Source organism: Thunnus thynnus, chromosome 1 (genome assembly GCF_963924715.1).
Source record: "Thunnus thynnus chromosome 1, fThuThy2.1, whole genome shotgun sequence".
NCBI classification, from domain to species: domain Eukaryota; kingdom Metazoa; phylum Chordata; class Actinopteri; order Scombriformes; family Scombridae; genus Thunnus; species Thunnus thynnus.
The window spans coordinates 24,877,738-24,890,997 of NC_089517.1; the positions used below are offsets into that span (position 1 = coordinate 24,877,738).

Genomic DNA, 13,260 nt, shown 5'->3' on the forward strand with positions numbered 1-13,260 from the left:
ATGAGTTTCAAGTAAAGAAAATAACAGAGCAAGAGAAGAAGATATTATCTAGACCATTGGCCATTATTTATAATTTCTCCAAAAACACAAACACTGATCAATTAATCATCTATGAATAAGACTTATAATACAACAACCATAAATAATACTGCCAGTGTAAAAAAACAAAAGGTTTCATAACAATACATCGGGCTTCAGTTTTGTACAGAAAAACATCAAAACTCAATGACATTACAAAGAAATTCAACATTTGGTTCAGATAAATACAATATCTGTGGTGTTTATCTTCCTCTAAACTTTAAAGGCTCAATCTGTAAAATCCACATACAACAAACTTTAATAGCTGCAGTAAAAACAAAACAGGACATTGCAGATATTTTCTTTCATTGGTTGTGTTCTTGATAAAAAGATGAAAAGTGAGCCTCGACACTGACAGCTAAACGATCAAATCAAACCCAGACATTTAGCTTTACCACAGAAGTCACAAAAAGCTTAATTTCTGTTAATTCAGTTCCTTCTAACTGTAAATTGCAGTAAACTCTACTGTATGTCCACAAATGATAAAGTCAAAAAAATCTCAGATTGTGTTTTTTTTTTAAGTTACATCACATTATCACAACAATCAGACGGCACATCTGTGATTCCCAGCCACATTTAAGACATTAAAAAAAAACAGTTGGCATTTTTGACATCAAACAAACTAACACCAAGGCCATTTGTTGTTTTACAACTACAAGACTAATGCTGCTGATCATCTGTAATCTCACTAGGCACAGTGACTTGTAGAAGCAGGATGTGTGATTGAAACTCCTCGACATTTCGTTTGTTTCTAGCCTGGTTTGATTCTGAATAGTGAACAATAAACCTGTAACAACTAATCTTTCTGCATTTTTCAAACTAACTGAACTACTAACACTTGGCATACAGTGACAGTGAATCATAATACACCCAGAATATTCTGGTTATTAATCTGATTAGGGACTGAGATGTGGCGCATAATTACAATCCTGATATGGAACAATTCAATGTATAGAACCAATATATCCACACTCTCCAACAATCACAGCCATCTGGGTCCATATCTGAACTGTATGTATGGATGTTAGACCCCGCTCCTACTCAGATCTGCTCTGAAATTAAACAACACTTGTCCCCCCCTTTTCACCCCAAGACTGGACTGACAGGTAATGTATTTAATGAAAACTGTAGTAAATGTCCTGCAGAACAACTTTTTTAATTGTTGCTTTCTGCTCCTGGTTTTTGTTTGGGTAGAGCTGTTTATTAGTCATTGGTGGTGAATCATATTTCAAAACAGATTAACTTCATCTCTTTTACTTTTCAAGACATCCTTCATGTTCAACCACTGGAAACTGTCCACATCCCTTTTCCAAACTTTCCACACCTCGTATACAAGCCCTGTCGGTCTCTGTCCTCAGCCAACATCCAATAGGAAGTATGAATATTTTAATTATCTTTGTTTGAAACTAGTTCTGAATTATGACTGTGGTACCTGATTAGTTGTAGGGATCTTGTTTTAAAGATGAGTGTCAGTGAACATGGTGTGCTCCTTTTTCCCAGAACTCAGGGCCTTGATGGCGTCGACAAATTCATCTTCCTCCACGTACTGAAAGAAAATACATCAGATCACAACATCAGATCTTAAGTATAGTATGTAATTGCAACAGTTACATAATGTCATATGATGTTTACATGTGCAAACACAAAAACAGGATACTTCAACAACCCGATCGTAACTGGGATTATAATGTGCATGTAAATGCACTCAGGGAGGCAGTATGCACAATACCCAGGACCCGGAAACTGAATCATTAATTTCATTATTTACATGTGTGACACGTCAAAATCCACAAAACATGTCTGTGATACTCCTTAGAGAAATATGCCAGCTCCTTGAGAAGTAATTCCTCTGACAGATATACTGGTGTATGATGATTATTCATATTCTCTGTGTGCTCAACTTAGTTTGCTTCAGACGCTTTGTCCTTCAAAGATGCAAAATCAATGTGTACCAATGTTCCAATACAACATGCACCAAATGATAAATTACCAAAGCTTGTATGGTATGTTAATCAGAGAGCTTTGTTACTTCTGTATATATATACTACATTTATTCGTATTTGGTTTTGGCCCCCATTTATCTAATATTTAACTTTTATTATTATTTTGTCTGTTATTCTTTTGACAGAATATCACAGAGAGGCTATAAGGCTCTATATGTTTTCAGCCACAATTTCACTGAGTTTGCAACAATCTACAAAGATCAGGTAATGTCAACAGGTAAAATAATCTGTAGAGAGCAGAGTTTATCACTTACTGTAACTCTACGGCTGATTTCCCTCGAATGATTTCCCTCAAATACACCAACATGAGGTGATTATAAAACTGTACTGTATTTTAACTGTCATTTTAACACACTAATTTAACATAAACATATATTCTGTCCTCACCAGTCCAGAATCATGTCCCAGTGGGTTGTCCCAGCTCCCTTCCTCCATCATCAGTGACTTTCTGTCAATCAGCTGACTGACGCTGCGGTGCAGGGAATGCTGGGAGTAAGTCTGACTGATGTCGGGTTGGCTGGGAACCCGCAGGACAGATATGGGGCTGAACCGTGAGCTGCTGCCAACTATCTTTGTGTCAGCCAGACCCTGAAAAATATATTTTTTTGGTGAGACAGTGACTTAAGGGACTATACAAGTGTTTTTACATGTTTGACCTATTTATTACGAATCATATGTCTCACATCTGTTCACCATTTTAAAGCATTCTTTAGAGTTTTAAGTGTGCACTGCAACAACAACTTAATTTGTATGAAGAAAAAATAAACACAGACATGATGCTCACGGTTATGGATTACAGCAACAAAGTATTTTCCTACCAAATTGATTTTCATGTGGTTCTGAAAATGAAGGAAAACAAACTGGAAAATAGTTGGCAGTGGTGTTAAGTACTGTATATAGTGCTAAGTCATTTTCCCCCAAAATAAAGATAGTTTCAAAGCTCAACTTGGGGTAACATGGAGGTGAACAAATTCTTGATTCTGTTGCTTCTGAACTATGAAGTGTATTTTTGAAATGTAAACGATCTATGACTCTTACAACACTCATTATGAATTGCTATTTGAATTGAAATCCACACTAGCTGTCGTTGTTGTAATATCCGTACATTGTCCTTAATATAAAAGCTTTCAGAAAGTAAAAAGGTCCTCAAGTAAGTTGATTCATTAAACAGTTGCTTCAACAGTGGGCGCTACAGTGCAACAATAAAGAATCAGTCCTCTGGCTCATGCAGGAGAGAGGAGAGAAAAAAACCATCTGTTCTTTTTAAACAATTTTAAGGAATAAACAAAACACAACAGACACACATGCAACCATTCTTTTCTTGAACCAAAGGATGTTTATATATATTATATATACAAGTATATAATTAACCAAACACAAAGTACAAGATTAAGATAACAGTTTTCAGCAGCAGATGTATGTACCCTAACTTTATGCTTCCTGTTAAAACATTTGAGTCAGATGATTTTCAAAGATATTCAAAGTCAAAACTGTATTTGTGGACAAACTGCACAATCTGTCTTATTCTTTACAAACAAAAACAAACCACCCATTGTAATATAATGTTTCATATGATGAAGTCTGAAGATCAAATTATGCATTTTTCTCTGTCCTTGCTGATGTGAATACAAACCATGCAGCCTGAATTTGGCCTCTGTCAGTGTGGGTTGTGCACATTCTCTATCACAGACAGCACACACAGAGCATGCATAAACAAAGAAAATAAGCATGCACAGGGAGGCACCCACACACATTCACAATCCCCTACCTCAGTGTACACAGTGTAGCTTTTAAGTATAACGTTGCTGATCTCAACACAGTCTGCTACAGTGTCAAACTGCAGGGGGACAATAAAGTAAATATTTAGGGTTTTGACAGTAAAAATAGAAAAAAGTCTTACTGTGAGACGATCGGGAAGGAGCACAGAGCCGGAATGATGTTTAGAGCATAACTCAGGACAGGGCCTCTGAGAGAGAGAGAGAGAGAGAGAGAGAGAGAGAGAGAGAGAGAGAGAGAGAGAGAGAGAGAGAGAGAGAGAGAGACAGAAAAACAGACAGACACAATGAGGGAGGCAAAGAGAGAGTGAGATGGGAGTCAGACGAGACAGAGAAGAAAAGACAAAGATTGAAAGAGAATGAAAGACAAGTATAACATTTTTTATGATATGAGGGAGACAAATTAAATACAAGAATGAAAGAATGAAAGAAAGATAAAATTTAAAAAAAAATAAAAAAGTTAGAAACTAAATGAATAAACCAGCCAATCAACCGGTGGATACTTTTGTTTGGGTAGCTGTGTGGTGTCTTTGCCATGATGAATGATTTGAGAGATAAAGATGGATGGTGTTTCAAGTTGTAACAACTTTATATTAGATAAAATGCTCCCGTTTCTGAAATGTTATAGGCGAGAGAAAAACAGCTGTGTATGCATATTTGGAATGAGAACTATAAGGTTCTTCTTATTCACCTTTATACAACAGATATGCTAAATATATGCTAAAGACACCAACACCTTGTTTAGAAAATATTAAACAAGGTCATACAAATGTGTAAGAGTAGGTTTCCCTTTTCTCATTGGTAAAAGTGAACCAGTCATTCAGTGGAAACAGTCAAAGAAATTCTTATTATAAGAAAAAGTTTGCAGGAAACATTGTTTCTTCAGCCCCCTCTGGTGGTACAAAGATTAACTCACAACTGGCTATGTAAAGAGGAGAATTTCTTAAATGTGTTCAATCAATCAGAGTAAAGTTTTGATTCAGTCATCTACTGTAGTGATCTCAAGGAATCAAACAAATACTAGTGAAACAGTCTTGTTTCCTCTTTCACTTCATCTTCCCTCCACCTGCCCATTTTTTCTCTGCTTTTCCCTCTTTCTAACCCCAAACTATCTCTCTCTCCTCCCCTCTAAACCATCCTGTCACTCTCTTTCTCCTGTGCTGCCTCTTGTCTCTGCTCCTCTCACCGTGTACGCCTCTCCTCCAGCCTGCCTTGTCTTCTGAAGCATGACCAGCGGAGGGCGCTCTCTGGCTGACGGATTCTTCCTCAGAGCTCTAGAAGTGAGAAAAAAAAAATTGTCACCGTGTTGTTCTTGTTCTACTTCATATAAAAATGTCTGTTGCCTTAAAACTCATACATGCTGCATATTACATTAGAGTACCTTTGTAGCACCAGACCCAGCAGTATGGCTAACAGAAACAGACCCAGCAGGGCTAACAGCAAAATGAACCACAGCTCAGAGTAAACAGGGGTTGCTGACATGCTGACGCCCTGTTTACCACTGTCTTCTGGCTCAAGAAGATCTGGAGATAAAGAATTTAAAAATGAATTATTCATTAAACATGTTTTTTTTAATGCAAATAAAAACTGATTGAAATGAAGAAGAGAAAGCGAGAGACAGAGACAAAGAGAAATATACATTCCTGAATCACTAACCTGAATCTAACAATATTCAGGTTCAGATGTGTGTGTGTGTGTGTGTGTGTGTGTTACCTAGGCCTGTGGCAGGGCTGTATCTGATGGTGGGAGTACTGGCACTGCCACTGTCTGTGGTACATGTCACCTGAAATGACAGAGCTGAGAAGACCAGAGGGAGACACGCAGAACAAGATATACTGAGTTAAGATGAAGTTAGAACATTGTAGATTTTACTCTTAATCAGGCTGTCAGCTCCCTATTAGACTGTTTATATACCTGAAATGAAGTCAGATTTGGAAGACTTAACATAAAGGGAAACAAAGAAGGCCTTTATCTGGAGCAGAGGGGACAAAGAAAAACTACCCTTTACAGTCACACCCTTCTTGTTGCTTCTAGTGATACTTCAACTCTCTTGGCTCTCAATTACAACTCACTCGGTCATGGCGACTCCTGTTTCTCTGAAATACTCAGCAGCGTCAAACACCTGGCTTAACCTACCAACCTGGCAGCCACTGAATTATGTTCTTATGCCAAAATGAAGTTTGTAGACCTAGCTTCAAAACATTTTTAGGTTCTTAGATCCAGTCTTTCCCTGAGGATTTTATTTTCCAGGGGCAGTGGGCTAAGGTTATACTAATTTGATATGTCTGACGGCTACCCAGTCTCAATCTCATAATTTTTTCATGGTTCTATTCAACAGCACTTTAAAAAAAACATAAAATTTGATTTTGTTTGGTGTGTACTGCTAAAGTGTGTAATTCTCCAATTATCCGTGCTGCATGTTTATGCCTGTAGAGGAGGACACTTGTCCTCGAAAGTGTGTATTTACTTATTTTAACACCTTTTATTAATTTCTAAGTAGATAGGTGTGTGTATGTGTGTGTGCTCTCACTTTTCTGAGAGGTGCGTGGAATATGGAGATAGCTGTAGAAGCCAGTATAGACTCTGAGCTGGCTCTCAGTCACACTATACTCCTTCAGGTAGCCATTGAGGGAGAAGGACCCGGCCCAGTCCAGCCAAATGACTGTCAGGTTACTGTCCACTGAGAAAGGAGAGACATACTGGGGAGCTGGGAGGAGAAGAAGAGGGGATTAGAGAAACATTGGATATCGCCAACTTTATATGCTTCCAATAACTGGTTAGCTGACAGTGTTGAGAGACAGGATGAATGTGTTACCTTCAGAGAGTGTGGTAACAGTAGTCCAGTTGGAGGCAGTGCTGCCCATGTTGTTAAAGCAGGCAGCTCTCAGCTCATAGGTGGAGTATGGTTGGAGACCTGAACAGTAACACAGCGAGACAACACACCAAGTGAGAATATCTCCAGTTTCTTATAATTTGGTTTTATTCTAGTCTTGCTGCTGCTTGTCTCTGTATAGATCTGCTTCCGGTTTTAGGACTTCCTGAGTTACCTGTCACATTGTAGCTCCGCCTCTTGCCAAAGAAACAGATTTCTATTGGTCTTTCAACACAAGGGAGGGTCACAGGCTGGGGGGGCTGTGGGCAAGGTGATCTGAGATGTAGCTCACAGCTGGATACAGGGAGAGGGAGAGTAAGTGAGTAAGATTATGCTATGTGTTCACAAATTAAATCTGAGGGCAGATACTTTTTCTATTCACCTCTCAATGACTCCATTAGGTGCCAGAGGCTCATCCCATTCCAGCTGAACAGAGCGGGAGGTCAGGGTGATGGGATGAGGAGGGGGCTGATGTGCTGGGGGGGCAGCCAGGGTGTGCAGCTCACTCAGTGGTCCCTGGCTGCAGCACTGGCAAATGTTAAAAATGGAAACTTAAAAGATTTATAGTATTTCCAAGTATACAAGTACAGTATCCTCGCAGAAAAATATATAAAACTATATAAACAAATTATATATAAACACTGAGATCAGAGAGTTGTTTGCACACTCAGTGGTGGAACAAGAACCTTTGCTCTAGTATTTCACCATAAAATGTGGTAAATATTATTTAGTATTTAATATAACTCAAGCAGTAGTAATTTTCTGTGTTGGAAAATACTCAGGTAAAAGTCTAAAAGTATCTTTTTTAAAGACATGCTACTCTGTATTATACTATATTTACCTGATAACAGGTGCAGGCCTCTACTCCTACCCAGTACTGGGTGTAAGGACGTAAACCATGGAGTGTCTGCTGATGGGATGTACCCTCTGAGAGCTACAGCAAGGGGATAAAGTGTGGGTGAGGTTTGTTTCAGTTTTAAGTGGTCATAGTATTAAGAAACAAGTAGTGGGTGGGGCAGGGTGGAAGAGGAAAATACAGGAAAGAGAAGGAGGGGAGGGAGTGAGGATGAGTGATTACAGAAAAGGAGGTTGTAGTTATAGAAGAGGGAAGATTGGAGAGGAGGACAGTGCAGAGATCAAACCCAAAAATCTATTCAAATGATTATTATACAGTATTACATTCTTTACCAGAGTGTGGTTGTTGTGGTCTAGTGAGAACACCCGGTAAAGGCTAACAATCCCATTGGGTCGGGCTGGAGGATGGATTTCCATTACTGCTGAGGTTGCTGAAACACGCAGGAAATTAGGCGGGCCGACACCCTCAGGAGGGGCGGGTCCTGTTCTCCCACTGGTCCACGGACTGGCAGAACGACCAGCTGAGTTCACTGCCCACAGCTGTTGGTCAAAAGCATATCTTAGTCATGAATACTGTAAAATTTAACTCACATGTCTAAGTTACAGTAAATAGTACAGAGTGAACAGAGTGAAAGCGAGAGCCTGTCAAACTTCCAAAGCACATGTTACATGATTCACCAGAGCTGGCATGGCATTGACTTTACAAGCATGAACTTTTTTTTCTGCCTGTCATTTGGATTTTATCAACTCTTAATGAAAGCATCTCCTAATTACCCATCATCCACCTGACCAACCAAAGGATATAAGTCAATTCATTGGATCATCCATCAAAACTACCATCAGCAGCGAGAGCAAAACCTTTTCACCATGCAACCCAACACTAACATATCTGCATGACAATTACTTTTCACCTTCATCAAGGAGTTATTCACACACATACACACACACACACACACACACACACACACACACAGATACACACACATGCACAGACCAACACACACACACACAGTAATCTTATTTGTGTGCTTGTGTTGGGTATAATTAGAGGGTGTACACAGCACAGGGTCAGGCAGGGTGGAGATTTGCATGTGTAAGTCATCTGTAGCCTGTCAGAAGTAGTGCAGAAGGCAGATGGATGGGTCTGAGCTTTAGTGTTGAGAGTGTGTGCGTGTCTATGCGTGTGTGTTGTGTTGTTTGCGGCAGCGATGGCGAGTTTTGTGCGTGTATGCGTGTGCATGCAAGTGTGTTAAGAGTTGAATTAACCTCAATAATAGTCAATTAGGCCGTGATCAATCAGACTGATTGATCTAAGTGACAGCACAGATGGACTGAGATGGGAGAGGAGAAGGAAGAATGGAGGATGGAGAGACTGGGTGTGGGGAGGAGGAGTAGAAAGAGGAGGAGGAGGAAGGGTGGACAAGACACAAAGAAAGGGAGAGAATCAGGATAAATATTTTGCTTGTTGCTGTTTTGTAATTTCGTGGCTCTAAATGAACCTGCTTGTATAGAGGTGAGTTAAGTTATGTAGATAAGATTGTTCTCACTCAGATCTGACAGACAACTGTGGTATTTGTTTTGGCATGAAACTGTGCTGGCGTTTCCAGCTGCAAACGCAGTTAACCAAACAGCAATTACCTTGGCTTTAGTTGCTGGTGGTGCAAACACATACATCACCAACATCACAAAAAACCTCTTCATGTTTGCCGAACATTGCCTCTTTCCTGTTGTTATACATTGTTTGTTCCCTGTAGTACATATTTAAATACATCAGACATGTTCACTTGATTACTGTACTGTGATAGTTTACACTAATTGGTGATTCTTACCAATATCGTCAACCAAAACTACTTCTAAGGTCCTAATTCTTATGTATGTAATTCTGTACTGGTGAAAAAGCCTAAATACAACACACTACTGGTATTCAATAAAATAGGTAAACAACCTAGTGAGCAGTTGTTTACCAGTCTGGGAAACCAACACAGTCATAGTTTACATAGTATAGCAGGTAGTAGGTGTCCTGAGCTCTATCAAAGATGTCATTTTCACTTTAAGAAAACACAATTTTCTCATGATAATCAACAGAAATGTTTCTTTTGTGTGAACAACTTATTTAAGAGATCATTAATGCTTTTAGTTACAATCATGTAAGTTTCTTACTATTGCTTTTCTCACAGCATTTGTATTACTTGCATTATTGTGCAAATAAATAAATGTATCCTCCAGTTATATAAGTGAATGCAACATTTTTAATCACTTAAAAATCTGTGATATATAAATAAGACACATTTTATTGCACTACAAGTTACTGTAGTTGTTACCTAATTGTACAGATATCAGTGTCTTCTGACATAACTTCATCTAATGTAAAGTCAAAAATATGCTACATGTCCTTGAAAGCACATTTAGGTTATTGTGTTATAATATTTGGGATCCTGGGTGTGTGTGCCTTGTGACTGCACCCACAGATTCTCCTTAGAGACCTGGACTCGTCCCCCAGCCCATGAAACTGTCTGGAGCTTTTAAAGGGGATGAGAGGAGCTGATGTAATTGGCCATTATTGTAGCCCACCCAGACTCAACCAGCTGACACTGCATTACTCCTGCTAATAAAGTATTCATCCTGTTACATTGTCTTGGCCACCTTCCACACAAATTTTTGCCAAATATTATTTGTGTTGCCACTCAAAACTTGAGTGAATTTATCATGTGATTAACTAACTTTAGTCTAAATTTAGACTAACAGAAGCCCTCTGGCCAAAGACGTCAACAGTCTGCATCGGTGTACGGTGTGTTGGCTTGGGGGTACTGGTGAAAGGACAAAATATGAGTCGGGACGTCCTATTTTAAGGTTTGTCATACACACAGAAACCACACAGCATTTGAGGCAGGATTTAAAAATTACAGAGTATTCACTCCATCTTGATGCTTGAAATTTAAACAGCCCAATCAGTCCAATTAGTCTTTTAATTTACACACTACAAAGTGTTCTTCCTGCTTTACACACATGCATTCATTTCACTTACCAACACAATCTGTTGCTGGAAGACTGCACTATGGCAAAGGCTGACCCTGGTCAACATGTTGCACTGAACATGACCTAAGGTAGCAGTGCCTTCGACATGATCAGTGACAACGACTGCCTTACAGATGCCTTCTATAAGTGAAGGAGAGCTGAAACGGTGCAGTTCAGTAAAAAGACACACCTAATGTCAACAAGCCCAGAAAATACCTCAAAGTGTAGTGATACTGAAAATTGAGGCCTGAAAATTTATCTAGATGTCTATTACTCATCCTGTTTTTAGAGAAACGAATGTAGCAGACATCTGTACCTGTCACTGTAAATAAAGTTCTCAGAAAATGAAAAAGAATGTAAATGTCAAAAGAGTGCAAATGCCACAGTATATGTGAATGTGACCACACAGACTTAATATTTTATTAGGCTTCTGGGCCATTTTCTTGACTGTTGTATGGTGCATAAAGAAAGGGGAACGGTGGGAGTGATGGCAGGAAGAAGAATGAAGGAAAGGACAGGACCCTATGTCTACAAGTAAGAAGTATGGAGGGAAGAGGATACATAAGGTAAAGGACATGCTGTCACCCTGGTAAGGAACAGGTCAATAGTGTTTTTGTGCCACTACCTCTGGTTGCGTGTGATTAAAGTACACTCACGATAGTGTCAATTATTTTGGTTTTAAGTATCTATAAAAATGATGACTATACTACACTTTGTTTTTAACTTTTAACATCAACCTGTTGAGGGCCTGCAGACAAAACTTGACCTTTGGCAAAATCTGGCACATTTATGTCATAATGATGTCAATTAACATATATTGTTCCTGATTATAACTAACTTTACAAAAGCAAATACTATTGCTATGATATAAATAGCACATAGTGGAGGTGATTCATGCATTCAAAACTTTCCAACAGATGTGTCTGTATGTTATCAATCAGTTCTGTAATTACATCACTCGTGTCTTGGTTGTAACTTTTATTGTTACATTGTCAACCTATGATCAACAAACTTGCTGTTAGTGTAACGACACTTGCAGCACCATATTAATGGAACAGAGCCATTAGGAAGGATATGAAATGGCTACTTTAACAGGCTGCAGAAAAAAAGTTTCTCTTACATATGAAGTTAATGCATTGGAATTATGACTTCTTGCTTTAAAGGGTTTCAATTTAATTTGCTACTGCCATCATACAAAATTATAACTTGCAATAAAGTATTTCTACCCAGCAACAACCATGTTCTTCCCACGGTAGCAACAGTGTTCAAGCCTAAACGTGACGCAAGGCTTTGGACTTGATTAAAAAGTTTGTGCCACATAGACAGGACAGAGAAAAAGTTCAAAGCTAAAGCCAGCCTAGATCACCTTGCCCTTGATCCAGTGCTAAAAGGTAGAACTCATCTCTTCGTCCTTATATCATCTACAGACTTTTTACTGCTTTCACTCCTCTCTTGTCCTCTCTTCTCCTATTGGGCCATGATTTGGCTTATTAGACACAAAATAAAAATATACCCTGTTAGCTGCCATGGCAGCAAATGAGCCGCCATGGCAACAAACGACTTCAGGAAACTTCCAGACAGTATTCAAGCCTTTTTATTGGATGGTTGGACTGCGGACCCGATTTAAGCGCTCCGATAGGCCAACAGAGCTACTTGGCGGGTGCATCTACTTGGGGTGAAGGGGCTAAGTTGTGTGAAAGTGGGCAGTAATTAAAACCAAGCATAAAGCTGTCAATAGTAGCTTATGACCCAGTGTAATTAGCCTAATATGATTTCTCTCTCTGCACTGTGGTGTGCTAAACTGAACTGACTTATCGTCCTTGTGTATGCCTGAAACATGGAGAGAGAAAGAATGAGAGGCAGTGCGTAGGCAGATTAACAGCTAAATAAAAATAAAGCCAGTTAGGTAGAAAGAGAGGCAGGTGAGTAAGTGGATCGACTGCTACATCGATAGCTGGACAGTCTGATAGATGAGAAAATATAACTCAGAGCTTAAAAATGAAGTGAAACAGCAAGGAGAATAAAAATTTATACCATCACTTAATTCTCTGTCTCTGACACATACACGTGTTTACATGCACACACAAACACGAGGAGTACACACATACCACCACCTTGTCCACGTACCCCAATCCCCCATTGGAGAATCCTCAGGGGACGTGTAGCGGTCACCATTAAAAGGTCTTTCCAATACAAGCTCTGTTACCAAGGGGGCTAACAGTTAATTCGATTGGCTGGCTGGTAATCAGGAAGTGGGGTGCTCTGAGGGCCCAGTGATTAATGGCTCTGTTGCCCGCTCGTCATCTCCCAAAGCTCCTCCCTCCCTCCCTCCTCCTGTCATAAATTAGGACCCTCATAAATAAAGACGGCACCACAATCAGGCAAACTCAATCAATTACACAGGTTCTCTGGCCTCGGCTCGTACGACTGACAGGCAGGAATGCTAATGTTATTGTTGCTTCCAAAGGGCTAGCCTGTCAATTAGCGTATCAACACACAGCACAACAGCATGAATATGGACTGCACTATTTAACACCTGTCTGATTACTTTGTGTTAGTGTGTGTGTATGTCTGTGTATGTTGGCATGTAGGGATGACTCTCAGTTGAAGCGTGTGTATAATCCGTGTGTGTGTGTGTGTGTGTATGTGTGTGACTGGACTT

General features: G+C 39.5%; 1 protein-coding gene across 4 annotated transcripts in view; it reads right to left on the reverse strand.

Annotated features, from left to right (window-relative positions):
- Positions 1–42: 42 nt before the first annotated feature.
- The window catches only part of ush2a (Usher syndrome 2A (autosomal recessive, mild)), a 236,830-nt gene continuing 223,612 nt past the window's right edge, over positions 43–13,260 (reverse strand). For all 4 annotated transcript variants that reach the window (XM_067592610.1, XM_067592634.1, XM_067592617.1 and 1 more), the window contains exons 83-94: positions 7,917–8,123; positions 7,570–7,662; positions 7,111–7,256; positions 6,904–7,022; positions 6,672–6,770; positions 6,387–6,563; positions 5,570–5,653; positions 5,238–5,379; positions 5,043–5,130; positions 3,982–4,047; positions 2,469–2,669; positions 43–1,624 (exon numbers count right to left, since the gene is read on the reverse strand). In XM_067592610.1, the coding sequence (XP_067448711.1) occupies positions 1,535–1,624; positions 2,469–2,669; positions 3,982–4,047; positions 5,043–5,130; positions 5,238–5,379; positions 5,570–5,653; positions 6,387–6,563; positions 6,672–6,770; positions 6,904–7,022; positions 7,111–7,256; positions 7,570–7,662; positions 7,917–8,123 (1,512 nt within the window). In that variant the 3' untranslated portion in view covers positions 43–1,534. The remainder of the gene's footprint in view (positions 1,625–2,468; positions 2,670–3,981; positions 4,048–5,042; positions 5,131–5,237; positions 5,380–5,569; positions 5,654–6,386; positions 6,564–6,671; positions 6,771–6,903; positions 7,023–7,110; positions 7,257–7,569; positions 7,663–7,916; positions 8,124–13,260) is intronic.